The 20,753-nt window shown below is 45.0% G+C and overlaps 1 protein-coding gene across 3 annotated transcripts in view; it reads left to right on the top strand.

The window, feature by feature from the left end:
• Nucleotides 1-20,505, top strand: part of ESRP2 (epithelial splicing regulatory protein 2) — a 49,036-nt gene extending 28,531 nt beyond the window's left edge. For 2 of the 3 annotated variants that reach the window (XM_081920315.1, XM_081920314.1), the window contains exons 10-17: nt 9-51; nt 1,664-1,965; nt 6,350-6,571; nt 7,018-7,216; nt 10,393-10,612; nt 10,715-10,892; nt 14,687-14,798; nt 19,026-20,505. In XM_081920315.1, coding sequence (XP_081776441.1) covers nt 9-51; nt 1,664-1,965; nt 6,350-6,571; nt 7,018-7,216; nt 10,393-10,612; nt 10,715-10,892; nt 14,687-14,776 — 1,254 coding nt within the window. In that variant the 3' untranslated portion in view covers nt 14,777-14,798; nt 19,026-20,505. The remainder of the gene's footprint in view (nt 1-8; nt 52-1,663; nt 1,966-6,349; nt 6,572-7,017; nt 7,217-10,392; nt 10,613-10,714; nt 10,893-14,686; nt 14,799-19,025) is intronic. The other variant, XM_081920316.1, reaches the window with a different exon arrangement.
• The last annotated feature ends 248 nt before the right edge of the window (nt 20,506-20,753 follow it).

Below are 20,753 nucleotides of genomic sequence, written 5' to 3'. Positions count from 1 at the left end.
TACTTCAGGTTTACAAAGCAACTGGGGAAGAATTTTTGAAGATTGCTGGAGGTGAGAAGTTTGGAATAAACCTTGTCAGCTTTGCCATTGAAAGTTTGCTGTTGTGAATGTGCGAAAACAAAATAAATTTACAGTGTACTATCCATGCTCCATTGATGGGACGCAGGTGGCGCTGTGGGTTAAAGCCTCAGCGCCTAGGACTTGCCGATCGAAAGGTCGGCGGTTCGAATCCCTGCGGCGGGGTGCGCTCCCGCTGCTCGGTCCCAGCGCCTGCCAACCTAGCAGTTCGAAAGCACCTCCGGGTGCAAGTAGATAAATAGGGACCGCTTACCAGCGGGAAGGTAAACGGCGTTTCCGTGTGCGGCTCTGGCCACGTGACCCGGAAGTGTCTTCGGACAGCGCTGGCCCCTGGCCTCTTAAGTGAGATGGGCGCACAACCCCAGAGTCTGTCAAGACTGGCCCGTACGGGCAGGGGTACCTTTACCTTTACCTTTTTATCCATGCTCCATTAGCTTCCTGGTTAGACTACTGTCATGCACTTTACCTGGGGCTGCCTTTGAAGGCTACTTGGAAACCGCAGTTAACTCAGGATGATGTGGGATTACTAGCTGGGACTGGGCATGATGACAATATCGCTAACTGCACTGGCTCAGTTTCCAGGCCTGCTTGTGAAATAATTAGCAGTAAACAAGAAAGACCTGCCTCAAAGAGTTACCCCCTGTAATGTATTGTAATGCTAGACTGTGCTGAAATGTGCAAGTGCCGGGGAACTGAGTGCTTGACAGTACTTTACAGATGCCATTGAATGGTCGGTAATGTTTGATAGGGTTGCAACATTTAACCAATCGCATTAGATCAAGGGTGGTTGACCTGTGCCCTTCCAGGCACTCTTGGACTCCAGCTCCCATCAGCCCCAGTCTGTGTGGCAAATGGTGAGGGATGGTGGGAGTTGATCAGCAACATCAAGAGTGTCCTAGGTTCCCCATCCCTGGGTTAGATGAATTCATTTTGAAACACTTTTGATCATCTTAAAAGTTGCTTCAAAAGTTGGAGAAAGTATCTCAACGATCGAGCATCTATCCTGCATGCAGGTTCCTGGATCAATCCCTGGCATCTCCAGGTAGGCCCTTTCCTGAAACCCTGGAAAGTTGCTTCCAGTCAGTGCAGACAGTACTGAGCTAGATGGACCAATGGTCTGACTTGGTATAAGGCAACTTCCTAGGTTCTTAGGTCCACTTAATTAAATGCATGTGTAAAAGGATGCGGGTGGCGCTGTGAGTTAAACCACAGAGTCTAGGACTTGCTGATTAGAAGGTCGGTGGTTCGAATCCCCGCAACAGGGTGAGCTCCCGTTGCTCGGTCCCTGCTCCTGCCAACCTAGCAGTTCGAAAACATGTAAAAGTGCAAGTAGATAAATAGGTACTGCTCTGGCGGGAAGGGAAACAGCGTTTCCGTGCGCTGTTCTTGTTCGCCAGAAGTGGTTTAGTCATGCTGGCCACATGACCCGGAAGCTGTACGCCGGCTCCCTCGGCCAATAAAGCGAGATGAGCGCCGCAACCCCAGAGTCGGTCACGACTGGACCTAATGGTCAGGGGTCCCTTTACCTATGTATAAAAGAGAAATAGCAAATTATTGTAACTCTTCACCCCCTACCCACCCGCAGGTACCTCCAACGAAGTAGCTCAGTTCCTCTCCAAGGAGAACCAAGTCATCATCCGGATGCGGGGTCTCCCTTTCACAGCCACGCCTGAGGATGTCCTGGGGTTCCTGGGACCCGAGTGCCCCGTCACAGGAGGGAAGGAGGGGCTTCTCTTTGTCAAGTATCCAGACGGCCGGCCTACGGGAGATGCTTTCGTCTTGTTCGCCTGTGAAGAGTACGCGCAGAATGCACTTAAGAAACACAAGGAGATCCTGGGGAAGCGATACATTGAGCTCTTCAGAAGCACGGCAGCAGAAGTCCAGCAGGTTGGAGCACTTCCCCAATTCTGTGTATATGGGGGGGAGGAGAGAAAAGTGGCTCATCACTGTGTCACAGGAAACTGCAACGTCTGGAGGGCCAGAGGTTCCCCGTTCCTTTCTTGGCAAGAAGCTGCATTGGTGCTATGAGGTGACTGAGGTTGTTGGTGAGCCAGGGCCCCATTCGCCCAGCCTCCACTGCTTCTTTCTTCCATCCTACCAGTAGGAGCTTTGACTTCCGTGCAGCCAAAGCAAAGGTCAGGGGCAGGGCTGCTATTTCTTACTGAGGCCTTTGCCTTCCCCTTCCTTGTCACACAAGCAAGCAAGAACTGGAATTCAGTCCAGTCTTGTATGTTCCCACTTGCAAGGGCAGGGACCTCCTGAATGAGAGCCAACCTGGTTTAGCACCCAAAAATCACTATTGTGAAGAAACAACTGCTAGATAGTGGAAGGTGGAGAATTGCTATACAGAAAATCACCATCTTGGGGTCAGGTTGATGCATCCATGTAACACATTATTTACTGTACCTCATTTAGAGCAGACAAAGCTGTGTTATACTGAGTCACGTGTGAACTTAAGAAGCTGCCCTGATAATGGGCCATCTCGATCAGTATTGACCTAGAGCATGTCCATCTCATTGGTCTGGCACATGCAGCTTCCATGTCTGTGCAGTTATTCCATTGAATCTATTTTTATTAAGAGCAGTGACTGATAAACAGAAAATGCATATGCAGACGCTGCTGACATGGAATCCTATTTTTAACAAGTTACGAGTTCTTGGAACAGGAAAAGAAGGCAATCTAAGCTCAAACCCAGGGCAGGAGCTGTGCTAGGCTGTAATCCTAACTACATTTACCTGGGAGTGAGTCCCATTGAACTCAGTAGGACTGACTTCTGAGTGGGCATGTTTAGGATTGCACTATTGTTAGCCTGTTGCAGCAGAGGCCACTAAAGCCTCACCAAGCCTTCTGTAACCTGTTGCCCTCCAGGTGTCTGAATCTGTTAACTTCCATCACTGCCCCCCCAGCCAGCACAGTTACATATGGGAGTTCCAGTCCAGAACATCAGGAGGGCAACAGGTTGGGGCAAGGCTGACCTCAGATTTTTGTGTGTGGCTGAATAGCTATGACCAAACAAGCACATTACCAGACAGCAGCCACTTTATTTGCTGCTCTGCCTCCCCCTTGTCCTCTTTTAATCAGCTTTTGAACAATGGGCCTCAACAGGCAGCTTGTCTCCAATTATTTCTGTCTGGTTTCTGTCTTTTGGGAGGAACCCAAGAGGGAGAAGCTTCAGAAAGTAGCTCATGGGAACTGGGAGGCAAGGGGACCAGTGAGAAGCAGAGATTTCCCCTGGCCCAGATCTGGCAAATGATAATAAGCAATCTTTCTGCAAGTGGGAGCTGGTGGTAGTTGTTGTGTTTGCGTGCTCTCTCTGTGTGTGTGTGTGTGTGTGTGTGTGTGTGCGCGCACGCACTTTTTGGAACATGTAATGTCATTTCATGGAGGCTTTCCTTGTCATTAAAACAAAACGGTTGAGCAGGGCTCAAGTTATAACAGCTATCTGTAGCATTTAACCAACTTTAGCAGTTGGTTACTTTTCATTTATTTTCATATTATGTCTGTACCACTTAAATGTAATGAAACATAATAACATACCAGAGAAAAATGACCAGGGTTCAGGTGTCATAATGCGTCTGAGGCAGGTAACCAATATCACTTCCTGCATGATTAGAGGGAAGAGCATCGCAAGCGAAGCAGTGTGGCAAGGAGAGGCTTGTGCTGTTTTTTCCAAGGATGTCCCAAATTAATCTGTGGCTCATACTTCTATTTTTGGGGGAGCTTGTTCAAAGCAAGCAAGGATATCAGAGGCTGCTAGTCTGCAGTGCTTGTTGTTTTTGGCAGCTGGACACTGTGTGCACCCTTTTGTTCAGAGTCCTTGCTCACTTTGTAGGTGCAGCGTGCCCTGACCCCCGCTTCCCTTCTGTGTATATGATGTAAAGGTGCTGATGTAATGTGGGCTGGGAATGTACCAATAATGAGCAATTGAGAGAGTGGCACATTTCTTCCCACTTACTACAGCCTGTTGCTCATCAGACTCAGTTAAGTTTCTCTCTCTCTCTCTCCTGGGTCATGGAAATGATGCACTAGCTGCACTTGGACTATCATATATTTGCTTTATTAATAAACCAAGATACAAACATCCCTGTGATTAAGGGAACAAGCAAACCAAGAAGTCTTCAGTTTTCTACAGTTTCCCATTTTGTCCAAGCTAGGAAATGAACAAGCTTTGGAACAAGCCAGAAACCCATCTTCAAACCGTGGCTTAATATCCTGGCTTGTTCTTGAGTAATTAACTATTGTTTCGTGGTTTGGGTGAAATTATAGTTAACTGAAGAGTCCCTGGCTTTTTTTTTGCTGCAATGGGAAGAGTGAAGGGGCTGGATAAGTAACCCAAGGCTTGTCCATATCTTGGCTTGTCAAACTGAGATATGGTGGTCCGCAGCAACCCATTGTAGGACTCTTTTTGCATTTCCCTGGAGTGATTCCCCAAGCAGGAGAAGATCTACCTGCTTAGTTTTACTCCTATATCACTTACTTGCTCCCATCAGTGCTCACAGCTGAGGTTTCATAATGCTGGCTAGATCACCCCTCCCCTGGCTGCAAAGAGGTACTGTATTTTTCGCCCTATAGGACACACTTTTTCGCCTCCAAAAATGAAGGGGAAATGTGTGTGCGTCCTATGGGGTGAATGCAGGCTTTCGCTGAAGCCTGGAGAGCGAGAGGGGTCAGTGCGCACCGACCCCTCTCGCTCTCCAGGCTTCGCGCAGCTCTCCGCAAGCCGTGGGAGCCCGGCGCTGGGCTCCCACAGCTTGCGGAGAGTTGCCTGCATGCCGAAGCCTGGGCGCACTGAGCTCAGCGCGCCCAGGCTTTGAGCTTCGCGCAGCTCTCCGCAAGCCGTATAATAATAAGCATAAATAATAAGTGGCATATTTTGATCAACAAATCTCTGTGAAACAGAGTTTGTTGCAAGTGAAAGCGCGCCTTCCTAGCATTTCTGTTTCACTGTGCCTTATCAGAACAGTTGCAGCTGGATTTTTAAGTTCAGTATCCATTCCTCAATTTATGACATATTGAGTCCTGCTTAAGTCACACTCTGGACCACAGCTGAACAACTAACTGCTGGCCCAGTTTGGATTATCATATTCAGTTTTAATTAGCCTTTTACCTGTGCATGCATCCTCTTTGATCCTCCCTTTGTAGCCCGAACAGTCAAACCTGGAAGTCTCTAATTAACCATAGTTTCCCATTTCAACTGAACTGGAAAACTATAATTACCACATTTGAAACAAGACAGGACATTAAGCCACAGTTGGAAGCTGGTTGGCTATCATTTCTTGTTCTGAAGTTGGTGGTTTGTATCTTGCCTGCTTGGAAAAACTAGAAAACAATTACTTCCTACTTCAATTTCCTTGCCTCATTGAAGGAGATGGTGGATCAAAAGAGCTTTGTGTTTGTTTATGCAAAAACCTACTCGGCTATTCTTGTCCAAACGTGGCTACTGTGTTTCCTAAAATGTGAACTTCTAGTCTTGTGCTTTGGGTTAGTTTGCAGTTTGGAGCTGCTCTGTATGATGCTTTTGCCCTTTTCTTTTAACTTTGGTTTGTAGCGCATCACCTGCCAAGGGTTCAGGGTGGGAAACAGCAGTTTCATATGAGTGAGAAGATAGGAGGAGACCTTCTGGATAAGGCCAAAGGTCTTTTGAATCCAGCTTTCTGGTCTTGCAAGTAGGACTTGAGTGTCACAGGACTTTCCCCTCCTGTGGTTTCCAGAAACTGCATTCAGAAGCACACTGCTTGTGGCAGTGGAGGGTGGAGCACAGCCATCAGGGTTAGGGGTTTTAAAAAAAGATTTATTGTAATTTTACACATAACAAAAAAAAATATCAGCAATCTATGCATAAGCAAAAACCAATCACCTAAGTTGTCAAGCCTTGTTACGGAAAGCTGGTACCTTCTTGAATAAATATTATTTTCCAATGAATAAATAAATCCCCCAAACAGACAACAAAATCCAATCTGCAGCAAGAGGGGAAAACTGTAACACATATAAGACACGCATCCTCTAGATCTACCGTACTGAATAAAACTTACCCAGTTTTTCATAAATAAATCTTTGTTGTTGCTTACTCCTTGAATGAGCAATTCTGCCCATGGCAGCGTATTCCAAAAATTTTGCATGCCAATCTGTTACATGCGTTATAGAGGGTTAGTATCATTCAGCATTCAGTTTTGTCTACAGCTGCCTTCTGGCTATGCCTCCCATCTTGGAAAACGTCCCTTTTACTCAGCCCTGCTTGCTTCTGTTTCCACCCCTGATTCTTTGCCAACAGGTCCTCAACAGGTACATGTCGACGCCTCTCATCCCCACCCTCCCCACACCTATCATCCCCGTGATGCCACCTCCGTACACCATCGCTGCTGGCAGCGTGCGAGACTGTGTGCGGCTCAGAGGCCTGCCTTACACGGCTGGGATAGACGACATCCTGGAGTTCATGGGAGATGCTACTGCAGACATCAAGCCACACGGAGTCCACATGGTCCTGAACCAGCAGGTATGGGAATTCAAGATGGTTTCCCTAGTGTTTCAGTTAGAAGCAACGGGTGGAGAAACTGAATTTGGCCATTGGAGAAACAGCCCAGAAGCTCCCAACTTCTTCATTTATGTAATGTCCAGAGGAGGCCCAATCAATCAAGCTGGGATACGAACTGCCCAGAGCAGAATCCTCCTGGGGGGGGGGGGGGAGAATCACATGATCCCAGAAAATCAATTGTGTGTATTGTCTTTTAACATCTCTTTAAATATTGATGCTTTCAATATTTTAGACATGTAAATTGTGCAGTAATCAATGGAATAATTCCTTTAAGAAGTAAAAATAAAGCTCTGCTTAAAAAGAATAATATGCTAAAATTACTGATGGGACCAATGACTACAAGAGTGGGGAGAATGCCCCGTTTGACTTCTCTTCCATCCCCTTGCCTGGTTTTTTCTGTCTTCCAGGGCCGTCCCTCTGGCGATGCTTTTATCCAGATGAAATCTTCTGACCGGGCTTTCCTGGTGGCCCAGAAGTGCCACAAGAAGATGATGAAGGACCGTTACGTGGAAGTGTTCCAGTGTTCAGGAGAGGAGATGAATTTTGTTTTAATGGGTGGCACTTTAAATCGTAGTGGCTTGTCTCCGCCACCATGTAAGTTACCATGTAAGTCTCCCAAGTTCTTCTGCTCTCTTCTGTGCTGCTAACGGGGGACGCTCTGGTAGGTGCTGATGGCGCTGCGGTGGGGGTCTTGCCCTCTGTCTTGGGTTGAGTTGCGGTCTGTAATCACCCCTCCGTGGATAGGCTGGGACTGGAAGCTGGGCCCCAAATCAGATGTGATTCTGAAGCTGTTAGGGCTGTCAACCGCTTCAATAATTTTAGCTGATTGATCACCTGCCTTTTAACTATACTTTTGATTTATTTATCTTAATGAATTAAGTATGTGTATCAGCAGCCTCTCAGTGTTGGTGCCTTTTTTTAGGAAGTCAAGGGTATCTTATAATTTTTAGGGGGGAGGAAACTGTCACTCATTGCTAGAAGGGAAGGATATCTGTAATAAACTTTCATAGCCCTAATATAAGCATACCCAGGGCATGGTCTTGAGGGCACATGATAGAGCAAATTTGCTTATCCTCCATGAATTTGTCCTAAACTCTTTTAATCCTCATGAACTGTTATCCTGAGTTTTATTTATTTTGCATGTTTGTTTATAAGATTTGTTACCTGCCTTTCACCATAAGGTCCTAAGATGGGTCACAACAATAAAATCATACAATTAAAAACAAGTACTGCAAAGCCATTTTTAAAAATAAATCATAAAATGCATAACAATTCTAAACAAAAGCAGCACAACATAGGTTAAACAAAACAAAAGAAATGCCCCCTCACCCAAAAAAATAAACATGTCAAAAGCTGTGGCAACAAGGTGCAGCTTCAGCACAGAATCATGCAGCCATAGAATTGTAGAGTTGGGGGGTCCCAAGGGTCATCTAGTCCACACCCCCCCCAGCAATGCAGGAATGACAGCTGAAGACTCCCTGACAGATGGGAATACAGTGGAATACAGTGGAAGCTGAGTCGTGATAGTGTGTAGGTGCATCTTTGTGGAGAGTGAGTTCCACAATTTGGGGTTACCACCATTCCCCACGCTTCAGATGATGGTGGTGGAATTAAGAAGAGAGCCCCCATCCCAAGCCAATCTTAACACCAAATAAGGTCTGTAGGAAGTTCAATAATGGAAGAAAGGAAAGACAGAAATGTAATAAGGATTAACGCTTGCCAGTTAAAACTGGCCTGAACTGTTCTACCCAGCTAACAGTACAATGTACATTTATTAGAAAGTTAAATCCTGATAAATTCAGTCGGACTTACTCCCAGGAAAGTCTACATAGGATTGCAGCCAGTGAAACATACTTTTAAGTAACTATGCTTAGTTTCATTGTATAGTGTTAGATGATGGGTTGCATTGGTTTCTTAGGCTTGCAACCCTGTATTTTAAAATATTTGGGGGGTATTGGTAGCTATAGATTCTCCCCAAATTATTATGTACTTTGCTTTGAGGGGGGGACTGTGTTAACCTCATTACCCAAAAAAACCTCTGCAATAAATTTCGCCTTTAGCAGAGCTTGCTTGGCAATTACATTTTTTGTGCTTTTCTTTTTTTAATTGAAGCAATTTGCTCTGCAGCTGCCAATGAGATTAATCTCCTCCTGCCTCTTTGCAGTAGGGAGGTGCTGGTCTTCAGGGACATAGCTTGTTGTTGAAGACAGAGCATCTGTTGGGACAAGGGTTCTGATGGACCAAAACTGAGTGATGAAACGATGCATTTTCACGGTCTTAAAACACTTTATAAACAGTGTGGCTGGATTCATTGCACACCAAAGCAATGATGTCTGCAGCTTGGCATTTGGGTTTTGTTTTGTTGGCGGACAATAAAAGGGTAGCTTAAGAGCCAGTACTTGAAAGTGTGTGTAGGTGACTTCCACATTTTGCTAGACAGCTCATGGCTAAAAAAGTAGTTGAGAGAAGGATTGTGAAAAAATCCAGAACAGTTGTTTCCAGGGCTGAAAGCAACTATTGCTGTTTTGATGCCACAGTGACTGTTGAGCTTATGCTGCCAAGCCTACCAATCTAAGTTGCTTTTTAGAGACAGGAGGAAAAACAACAGCCAGAAAATAAAGCCCCAAGAGGACACATCAAGCTTTCCAATAAAGTAGAATATGCAGTGAGGGTCCATTTATAATAAGCACAACATAAAATAAGGCCTACAAATGCATGAATATTCTTGTAACATACCGCAATGAACGCACACATCCGTGAACTACTTTCAGTAAAGTAACTCAGCAGTTCATTTGCTGGCTTTTAACACATATTCGAAGAAATGGTTCACTCATGTTTATACTTAAATCAAGATGCTGGGCCTGGTCAGTGGGCTAGATCCTGACCTCTCCAAAGCCCAATGGGCCATTTTAACTGATGGGCGGAGTCATCTGTCACCTGTTCCTTTTTCTTTTCCTGGGTGGCTTGAAACAAACCATGCGTGTCAAAGGCATGGGGATTTTCAGGTGCTGCTGATCAATAGTAAAATCAGCTTTTGGGAGGGGAGGCACATGTCACGTATGACATCAAGGACATGGCTTGTGGAAAATGGCCAAAATAAGCCTGTGGGACTGAGGATCCCCACCACTGACTTAAAGCAATGAGAACCAGAAACTTGCCTTGCTACTCCCGAGAAAGGACAAAAAAACCATGAAACTCATTGATGAGGATTCTGAACAGATGACCATGCACTGCCCATTACATAAGCTTTTGCTCACAATATCACAATATCCCTAACTGTTCAACAAGTAACAGTTCGCTTAAAATATAAAAGGAAATGTAAGCTGACATAAAGTTTACCAGCACACCAATTAATTTCCCATAGTTGCCCAAAACTTATTTATTACATTCATGTGGCAGACACAGTTCTCCCCCTCCCCACTTTATCCGGACAACAACTCTGTGCAGTATGGTTAGGCTGAGAGGGAGTGACTGGCCCAAGATCACCTAGTAGGCTCTCTGTGGAGATTTGAACCAGAGTCTCCCAGGTTCTTTGTCCACCATTCTAGCCCCTAATGCCATGGCAGTAGTAACCAGCAAGTAATGGCAGCCACTAGTAGCAATGATGGTAGTAACTAGCAACCTACCCCTCAATTTCATACCTACTCAAAAGGCTGGAACTCCACTTGGAAGTTTTTCCCACCAGTAGCTCCCGTGACAGAGGGCTGGGGCCTCACCTGTCCAATGGATTCTGTCTTTGCTAACTTGCTTTTGGGGTTTTGTTTTGTGATCTTTATCCACAGGTCTTTCTCCTCCAGCCTATGCCTTTCAGACAGCTGCCGCCGTGATCCCAACAGAAGCGGCATTATATCAGTCGCAAGCGCTCTTGCCTCAAACCAGGTCCCAGCAGGCTTCGGCTGCTGTTGCCGCTGCCGCTGCTGCCGCCGCCGCTAGTCCAGCTGTGACCTACTACCCAACTCAGGCTGCTCAACTTTATATGAACTACACAGCTTACTACCCCAGGTACTATTCTGTTTGGGCTGGTAACTTTTCCAGGTAGGGTGAACTTTTTGCACCTGCATGTGTGAAACAGCCCTTGGACCTACCACTTTCCTATCTTTCCAGCCCACCGGTGTCCCCGACCACCGTAGGGTACATCACAGCACCCCAAGCAGCAGTTGCAGCCGCTGCCTCAGCCACGCACACTCCAATGCTGCCTCAGCCTGGTGCCCTTGTCCGGATGCAGGGATTGCCCTATAATGCAGGAATGAAGGAAATCCTCAGTTTCTTCCAGGGATATCAGGTTAGTCTTGGGTTTCTACCTTTGCTTCACCCTCTGTGTCACCAGGTAGCCTCTCAGCTGAGAGCTGCAGCCGGAACTTCTTGCATCATGCAGTTTCCGCATTTAATCAAGCGGATCCTGCGGCAAAACGTTGCAGTGCGGATCGCTCCTGTTCAGGTCTGGTTAGGGCTAACGAGAAGGAGGTCAAACCAGGGCCACTGAGAAGGAAGAATCTTCATGCCTGGGACAATCCCAACATTTGCAGAATTTAAGTTACAAAATTTGTTTTAAATGAAGAAGGGATCCGCAAGGGTGCAAAGGCAAACAAACCATCAACCAACAAAAATAGCACAAGGGCTTAGTATCTTGGTAACCACAGAATGTTGGGTATCTGTTGGAAAAGGGGATTGGGAGTGGAATGCCTTCTTCTGGAGAAAATGGCCAGTTTGGAATCAGGAGTACTCCTTCTAGCTAGAAATGATACACTTCAACATCTTCTTTCAGGTCCCACTTCTTTTATAATTGCCAACAGTTGTTTCCTTTGCCAGGCATACAGGTAAATGAGATGGTGTCCCGTCAATCATGTAGGGCTAATTCCATCTTTATATCACCATCCAATTTGCATACATGAGAAGCCATTCTTCTAAAGGGGAAAAGATGATACAGACAAGGCTTGCAAATGAACAAATCTTGCAGAGAGGAAAGATGAACGCCTTATAAGAAAAAATCTGCCATTCAGTTTTCAAAACATTTGCATTAAATGGGGGGGGGGGGAGACTAACAACAACCTTATGTTGAACTTATTGGGAACAGCTCTCTTTTCTTTTTAAGTCTAGGGATGGGGAACCATTTTCAAACCAAGGGCCATATTCCCTTCTGGACAGTCTTCTGGTGACTGCATGCCAGAGGCAAAAGTGGATAGAGCAAGAATGTAGTTTATTTTTAACCCTTGTTATGGTTGGCCAGTTTCTCCATACACTCAGCACAGCCCTCTATCCTCCAGGTATGCAAGAGGCATTGTCAGAGATCAAGGAAACATTCCAACCTGGGAGGATTTCTCACCCAGGCCTGAGATTTCCCACCCCTGTTTTATTCTATCCAGATGCTTTTGATCAATTCAAAGTTGCAGCTGTAAAAATGATTTTTTAAAATTGGGAATAATTATTTTCTGTGTGCGCTATTTTCTGTTTTGTTTCTTCCAAATAGCAATTCTTTTGTGAGAATACTTGTGTGCTTTCATCACCCTTCTTTAGGTCCTCATTCTTGCCAAACAGGTGTTCTTACAAATTATAATCTTCCCCCAAATCTCCTTAAGCAGCCCTACCCTATTCAAGGGTCTCTTGAAAAATGAATTCCTCCTTCTCTCATTCTGTAATCTATTTCTGAACACGGCCTGCGCTGCTAAATCTAATTGAATTATCTTCTCACTGTTTGCCATGCTTAGAACTTAGTGCTGTATTTGGAGGCATTGCTGCCATTGGCCAGTGTGGATCAGTGGGAGAATGATTGATTGAATCGGGTTGGGATGCAGGGGAGGTTATTTAAAGGGTGTTGCCCTAACAGTTTGAAAGTGTGACGTCTTGCATAGAAGCTAAATGACTCTAGATTACTCTGTTCTGCATTTCTCAAGGGTGCTGCCTGGGCCCATTACAGTGTCACAGTTCTTACTGTGCAGCATAAGGCAGTTTGTAGCATGGTGCACATAGCTGAAACATAAATTCTGACTTCCCACTGCAGTAGTATTGAAGCTTGCTTCTGTAAGGCTGGTGGAAGGGTTATAATACATCCTTGCAGCAAAATAGTATAGTGTCTGTTCTATTTATTAACTTGTGAAGAGTGACTGGCATTGCCCGTGTATCTTTAGAAACAAAAAAAAATGTGATTTTTAAATGGATAGTGCAGGTTGTAAATTTGGACCCATCACACCAAAAATTGGGCTGAAGTCACACCAAGGTCACATTTTGGTCTGCCACCGTGATTCAAAATGGTGGCTGGCATCCAAATGCTACCAAAGACTGCCACCCCACCCTGGGAACCCTCATGTCAAGTTTGACAATGGTATAATGAGAAGAGTTGAACCCATGCAAAAAAAAGAATAGATGAAATGAGTTGCATTTTGGTCCACCATCTTGTTTCAAAATGACACCTGGTGAAGGTTTCTTCCCCATGTCATCTCATGAATAAACAAGTGCTTAAAGAAAGCTATCCACTTCCACATATATGTGCACATTTTCCCAACCTATACTGAGCTTTAGTACTGCCTCACCTTCCCAGAAACTAAAATAGGTGTTATTGTGTCTGACCCTGCAGCTTTTCCAATAGGACATGATGACCAGATATCACTGAGAAGCAGAAAGATTGAGGGGGGCAGTGACACAAAGTGATGGCAAAATGCCAGAGGCATATGCATTCTCTGTCTCTGATCCCCACTTAACAGGACAGGAGACCTCATTGTGGTGGACTTCCTTTTCTTTCAAATAGATGCTTACACAAAGACATCTTCTCTGCTCTGGGTTTCTTTAGAAACCTAACGCCTTGCAAGACTTGTTCTTGATGCATTTCAGAGTCATCTCCTAGTTTATGGTTTTGTCTATATGATTGAGGGCAGGGAGGAGGAGGAGGAGGAGGAGTGTAGAACCTCTTCTGTATGTTCTTCTTTCTTTGGGTGTGAAACTTGAAGCCTTGGAAAAATGAACTTTTTGGGGGAGAGGAGTGTCTAGTTCTAGAGCGGTGTTTCCCAGTTTGCTTCCAAAACCACTCTGAGATTTGATGTCCAATATCTGCGAACTATTCGCAGGTTGTATTTTGAAATCAACCTTTTGTCATCCAATTAAATTTTATTTTGGCGTTTGCTTCCATCACCCTTATAATATTTAACAGTTGGTGCATGGCAGTGTTTGACAGATGACATGGGGTTGCATTTTAACACTGGGCCATTAATGAGGGTTCATAGTTTGCTAAAACATCTGGTGTTAATTCCAGGGCTTGGTCTGACTGGTCAAGTTGCCCAACTCAGGAACTAGCTTTGCTCTGTAGATCCATGGACTATTTTTTTATGTTTTCAACCTCACTTAATTCAAGTTGTTTTTTTTTGTTTCTTATTTGTCACAATCCATTAATACTTTTTATAGTTTTCCCTGGACACTCTGGGCTTGTAACATAGTATGCCTTGCTGTTGCTTAACCCAGCTTTATAGATTGGATCTCTGACAGTTGCAGCTTTTGTAAAGAGGCTTATGGGTGACTTTAAAAACATAAGTGCTACCTGGAATGTGATCTAAAGGCGCCCAAGCATTAGCTAGACTTCTGATGGTGTCTTGTAGGTTGCGCCATGCTTTTGCTTACATAGATTCTGGCACCTCAGGTGGATGCGTCCAGGGCATGGGGACGAAGGGCTTTCCAACGAAACAAAGGGCCTGAGAATGTAGGCTGCTCTTTGGCATCCCCATTCAAAACATCCCCATTGTGCTGGGGCAGACCCTTGCTTCTGACATCCTGGAGAAAGGCAGCCAACATAGCTTATTTGCATGCAGAAAGTCCCAGGTTCGATCCCTTGTTTCTCCAGTTGAAAGGATCAGGTAGCAGATGAAGGTTAAAACCCTTCTCCGCACGAAATACTGGAGCTGGAATAGAGTGGATGACACTGAGCTAGGTGGACCCAGTGCTTGACTTGTATCTTTCCCATGCAATTGTAGCCATGAATCCTCCCCACCCCTATTCTAATGACATTTGCAAGTGCTGGTCTATGTGGCTTGCTGGTAACAAGATGACCTGCCCCTTCTCTTGCTGACCTTATGTATCACACTTGTACTGTAGTATGCACCTGACGACTACAATGGCCTTATTCAGATCAACGACCAAGCAAGGAGTGTGTTACAAGCACCGAAAGACTGGGTTTGTTTGTAAGTGTTTGTAACCTCCAGTGAAGGTAAGCTCAGATTGGCAGAAGGTGGAGCCTTTTGGTGGTGATTGGAAAGAGGGCAAAATGATCAGCTGGGAGTGGTGGGAAATTGGTTTTTTCCTCCTTGCATCCTCCCTTCCTAGCTTGTGGTGGGGACTTTGCTCACTAACATTCCCTTGCTTCGGCGCCTGGCATGAATCAACTAACCTAATGGTGGCAGCGATGCTGGAGACCTCTGGAGGAGAAGGGGAATGCTGGCGATTATGTCCGCTTGGCATTCTCTCTCCACTCCGTAAGGGTTCTCTTGTTTTAAGCTAACATGATCATATTGACTGCTTTCTGGCATATATGCATGTAACAGGATCTTTCTGCTGTTGGACGTAAGGCAATGAAGGCAAAACGTTATCACTTGGGGCACTGAAGGGCTAGTTTCAATGGTCATGCTTTGTGGTTATATGTAGAGCAGGAGAAGGGGGCATCTGTGACCTTCTGGATGTTACTAGACTCCGGCTCACATCATCCAAGACCACTAGCTGTGTGAGCTGCGGCTGATGGGAGTTAAAGTCCAGCAACATATGGAGGGCAACCAGTTCCCCACCCCCTTGTCCGAAGCACACAGCGTTGATCTCTCTTCGCTCTTCTAAAATACTGAGACTGCATCATTCCAGGGGAATAAGGAAGCACCAAGTTCCTTTGATGATGCAGCAGCCAGTACTACAGCTGGCAGGTGTGAGGCCAATCCTCAGGGGAAGTGCTGGGTGCCTGGGAGGCAGCATTACTAGGTTGCATTATTGACAACTTTGCAAGGAAGATGCCAGCCCTTTGTTCTGGGAGCTCATTTTGAGAAAACACATACTGGTTTCAGTCTGCCTCCAATTTACACACACACAAACACACACATACTGAGCTAAGGGAACTTATATGAACGATGCATGTAACTTCAAAAAACCCAACCCTGGGTATTTTCTTCATTTCCCCCCAATATGCTGCGTGCCTGTGCAAGGAGACAAATCTTTCAACCCAGTTTGACCTACCCCAGTGGGAACTAGTCCGAAGCACACAGGAAATTTGTTGATAAGGATTAACTGGTATATACTTTACATATAGTTTGAGTTTCATTTGGCATCATTCTCCTCCAGAAAGACTGTGTTGCCTGAAACACCTGGGGATTTTTAATGCTGCAGGTGTCATTTCATCACCTTATTGCTGAGGAGCACATCCTCCAGCCAACCATGTGCATTAAACCTCCTGTTCAGATCCCGCAGACATCATATGGCAACCAGTGTGGGTTGTGGCCGCTGCTAAATGTAGGGGTTCTGGGACTGGATAACACACATGTATCAGATTTCATTCTCCAGTAACATCAAGCAACCACTTGTGTGGACAAACCCATATTTTGCTACTGTATTGTTCAAACTCGTAGGTATGAGCCTGTGTGTCAAATCTCAACTGTAGGCATTTGTTTGCTTGTTTTAAGTTGACCTTGTTGAGTGTGTGTGCATGTGCTAAAGAAAGATGTGATGTCCAAGCCAGAACGTCAGGCTAGTGTTAATTGACATATCTGAGCACCATCATTGCAGGACTATATCCATCTTTTTTCTTTTTCTCCACTCCAATTTAATGGTGGTCTACCTTCAGTGGTGCCTTTCCACACTGACTAATTTTGCCAAGTAAGCTGTGCACATTTTAGGATATGTGCTCGGGGAGCATGTGGCTCTCCTGATGTAGCTGGATTCTAGCTCTTATAATCCCTGGCTGTGATTCATGCTAGCTGGGGATAATGGGAGTTGTTGTCCAGCACCACCTGAAGTCCCCCACCCCTGTTGCAGAGCCCTGAGGCATGTTTTAGAATGCACAGATAGCCCACAAAGGCAGCAGGTAGGCCTATTCTGAAGCAAGTCATCTAGAACTCTCCTACATGTGCATATGGCAAGGGAAAGCTCAGTAATGTGGCCAGGATGCTTTTCAGGGAAATGTGTTTACCATAACCAACCTTCCCATTAAGTAGCTCTTAGTAAGCTTCAATATATGTATGCACACACATATACCAGGGTTCCCTGGAACACACTTTGAAAATCTCTACAACCATGTCCTAGCCCTTTGCTTTAGGACACTGTGGTTGTATTCAATTAAGACCTAACGCAGAGCAAATTAGAGTATTACTGTAACCTATTGTAGTTAGACATGCTCATTAGTTTCATTGAGTCTACTCTGAGTATGACTACTGTTGAATACCACCTGGGGATTTCAATCCAAGCTCAGTTTTGGTCACTGAAAAGACTGCTAACTCTGCCTTATTTGGAACTGTAGCCTATTAGAATATGGATGTAACTGAAACTAATGGGCAGGAGCAACTACTCATTAGACATGGGGCTTTCTTCCTCTCCCTTTCCCTCCCTCCCCAGCTTCAGGTTCTGCCTTCTCTGGACTAGGAAGGGCCTCTGTTTCATGGCTAAGGATTGTGTTATGCTTTGTACATAAGAACGTTGCAGGAGTTATCAGCACTGACAGTGGGTTCAAAGGAAAGCCTTTCTCCAGGAGAGATGGTGGGATGGTTCCTTCCTAGCACCCCAGGTTCCCCCCCCCCCCCGTTTTTGTGTACATAATAGTTATTTCTCTTGAGGTATTATCTCTTGACACCTGGCACATTCATGTGTGTCTGCCCATGCACATTTTAATCTTTTACTGATTAGTTTCACATAAGGAAGGTCAGGAAATCTTCTGGAGAAAGTCATTCATGATAAAGAGAATAAGCATTTAATCTCAGACTGAAGTCCTAGATTCTGGCCACTGTGCATTTCAGGTGGGTCTTCTCGCCTCAAGGATATTGTAGAGTTGGAAAAGGTTCAGAAAAGGGCAACCAGAATTATCAGTGGGATGGAACAACTCCTCTGTGAGCATTTGGACCTTTTGAGTATAGATGAAAAGGGTGAGAGGATACATGTGTGGCATGGAGAAAGTGGGTGGAGGAAGGTTTTTCTCCCACATAACATTAGAACTCATGGAAAATTCAGGGCAGACAAACAGAAGTATTTAATCCACACTGCACATAGTCAAAATATGGAATTCATTGCCACTGGATGCAGTGATGGCCACCAACTTGGATGGTTTTAAAAGAGGATTAGCCACATTCATGCAGGATAAGGCATTGTTCTGCCTCCACTGTCAGAGGCAGTGTTACAGGGAATCACAAGTGTGCCAGAGCTCTGTTGAGCTCATGTCCAGCTTACAGTTGTCCCAAGGACATCTGTGAGAACAGGGTGTTGGACTAGATGAGCCACTGGCCTGATCCAGCAGATACCACTTAAGTTCTCAGATGTAGGCTTGGGAAAGTTTTCTGCCCTGAAAAGCAGAGGCCTACTACCAGTGAGCACTGTATTATCACATACGAAAAAGGATTTACTGCCCTTCATAAGCATGACCTCAGGTTGGTCTCTGGCTGTTTTTCAGCTGCAACCAGCATGGTTTATGGTCAGGGATGATGGAGCTGTAGCCCAGCAGCAGCTGGAGAGCCACAGGCTCACAATCCCTGGACAAGGCGGCCTGACTTAGCGTAAATCATATTGGGGAAGGGCTGTAACTCAGCAGCAGAGCATCTGCTCTGCATACAGAAGGTCCCAGGTTCCAATCCCAACATTTCCAGGTGGAGCTGTGAAAGACCTTGGCCTGAAATCCCAGGGAATGGCTTCCAGACATTGTAGATGATACAAAATGGTCTGACTCGGTATAAGGCAGCTTCCTAGGTTTCTCTGTTTTGTTCTTGAGAATAGCATTGGTGCAGCCACCCATTTCCCATTGACTGCTCTCTTCTTCTTCCCCAGTGGAGTCCAGTCACAATTGCCAAGATGCCAGTGTGGTGTAGTGGTTAAGAGCGGTGGACTCGTAATCTGGTGAACCGGGTTCGCTTCCCAGCTCCTCCACATGCAGCTGCTGGGTGACCTTGGGCCAGTCACACTTCTCTGAAGTCTCTCAGCCCCACTCACCTCACAGAGTGTTTGTTGTGGGGGAGGAAGGGAAAGGGGAATGTTAGCTGCTTTGAGACTCCTTTGGGTAGTGATAAAGTGGGATATCAAATCCAAACTCTTCTTCTATAATCCCCAAGAGCTGTGACAACTGCTTTCGGTGAGGGTTGGGGTTGCAAGGTGCTGTGTTGGAGCTTGGCTCTCCAGGGGTGGTCCTTCTCTCTCTCCTCCTCTCCTCGATCTCTCAGGGTCCAAACCTTCCCGCTCTGACCCTTCTGCTCCATCCTTGCAGCTCCATGGAGACTCCATCCTCCTGCTTTACAACTTCAGTGGTCAGCCCAGCGGAGAAGCCTTGGTCACTTTCCCCAGCCTGGACTCGGCAAAGAAAGCTGTGGCCGAGAGAAGTGGATGCCACTTGGGAAGACACTGTGTGGAACTCTGCCTGATCTAACTGAGGCTGGACCTTCTGTGGGGTGGGCAGGAGTGAGGACAATCCCTGCTCAAAATTCACCCCTTTCTTTAAAAACACCGTCTTCCCTTACTCAAAAGTGCCTTCTCCTCCTGATGTGCCTGGGAAACAATCCTCGCAAGTGTCTTCAACTGAGCGGGACAGAAATACCCCTCCCTCTCCACCCCAAAAAATAGTGCTAGGATGTTTGATTTCAGCAGCGTTGCCATGAAAATCCCCCACCCCCACGTAATTTGGAGATAAATCTGTAGCACTTCACCAGTTGTAACCACAACAGATGTATTTTTAATTTAACTTTATTTCTGTGTATCAGTTTGGAGAGGAAACTGAAGCCTGTAGAATTCTTCAAATTTTCATTTCATTTTGAATCCAAACTTGCCAAAAGTTTAGTTGTTGTTGTTGCTGTTGCTGTTGTTGGCAGCAGGTAGGGGTGGGGGTTGCCCTTGCCTTGGAAGTTGGCTAGTGGAAGCCTGTTTTCCTGAAATGTGGCTGGGCACAAAACAACAACTTTGTCTGAATGTTTATATTGTTTCCTTTACTCCACTAGAGAATAACTTGGAAAGCTGCATCCAAATGAAATTGCAGAAAAAGCTTTTTAGTTTCTTTTTTTAAAAAATAAAAATGAAATGTATCATTTTGTTGGGTATGACACAAATAAGGAAATGAAATGAAGCCATATCTGTCTCCTAACATTCAAGCTGCCAACCTGTAAACCAAACGAAGAAAGATCCAGAACTTCAAAGAATTTCACTAGGACAAAGAATGGCACATAAACATTGAGGACTAGTAAATTATATTTTGTTTTATTTAAGCATCATAGCTCTCAGATATTGTATAAAGCATATTTTGCTTTAGTTTATGTGCATGCCATTTGTTTACAACATTATTCTTTATTTGTATATTATGAAGCAACCAGAGAAGTTGAAATCTCACCCTAATTAGTGCATGACTCTTTTTTTATGTGAGTATGTATATATGTGTTCAAAGAATATAGTTTTATGTTGCGTAGCGTGTGCTGAAACATCTACTGTAGAAGCACTAAATGATTTTGTTTTTACCGTGCCTTGATCCAGGACTTTTCTCAAAATGTGCAATAACAGCAGAAGAAACCAGAAGGAGCCCATTTTTGCAAGAGGCTCTTAGGTACCTGAGTATGCAGTCTAGTCTTACTTTCTTTTTGCTAAGAACATACGACTTGGAGTAGTACTTAAAGGAGAGAATCGGCCTCTCCCTCCCATGTCAAATGATGGTGTATGCTTCTTTATATAATAAATAAAAAGATGCTTGCAGGAAAAAACAACAACCCTGGCTTTCTTGAACATTTTCTAGATTGATGTTAACCCTGGATTGGAAAGCTGCAGAGATGTCACACTGAAAAGGTTCTGCAAGTTTCCTTCACCATACAGTCAATAACAATTTGCATATCATTTTTAAAAGACACAAATAAGTTAGTGTGAATTGGGCGGTTCTTATTTCCAATAACCTTTCTGTTATGAACTTGCCTTCTGCTCTCTATTTTATATTTGATACAGATGTGAAGCAATTAAATGT

Source organism: Podarcis melisellensis (genome assembly GCF_964234715.1).
Source record: "Podarcis melisellensis genome assembly, chromosome: 8".
NCBI lineage: Eukaryota > Metazoa > Chordata > Lepidosauria > Squamata > Lacertidae > Podarcis > Podarcis melisellensis.
Note: the sequence above shows the minus strand (reverse complement) of the source record. Positions and strands in the feature narration are given on the sequence as shown.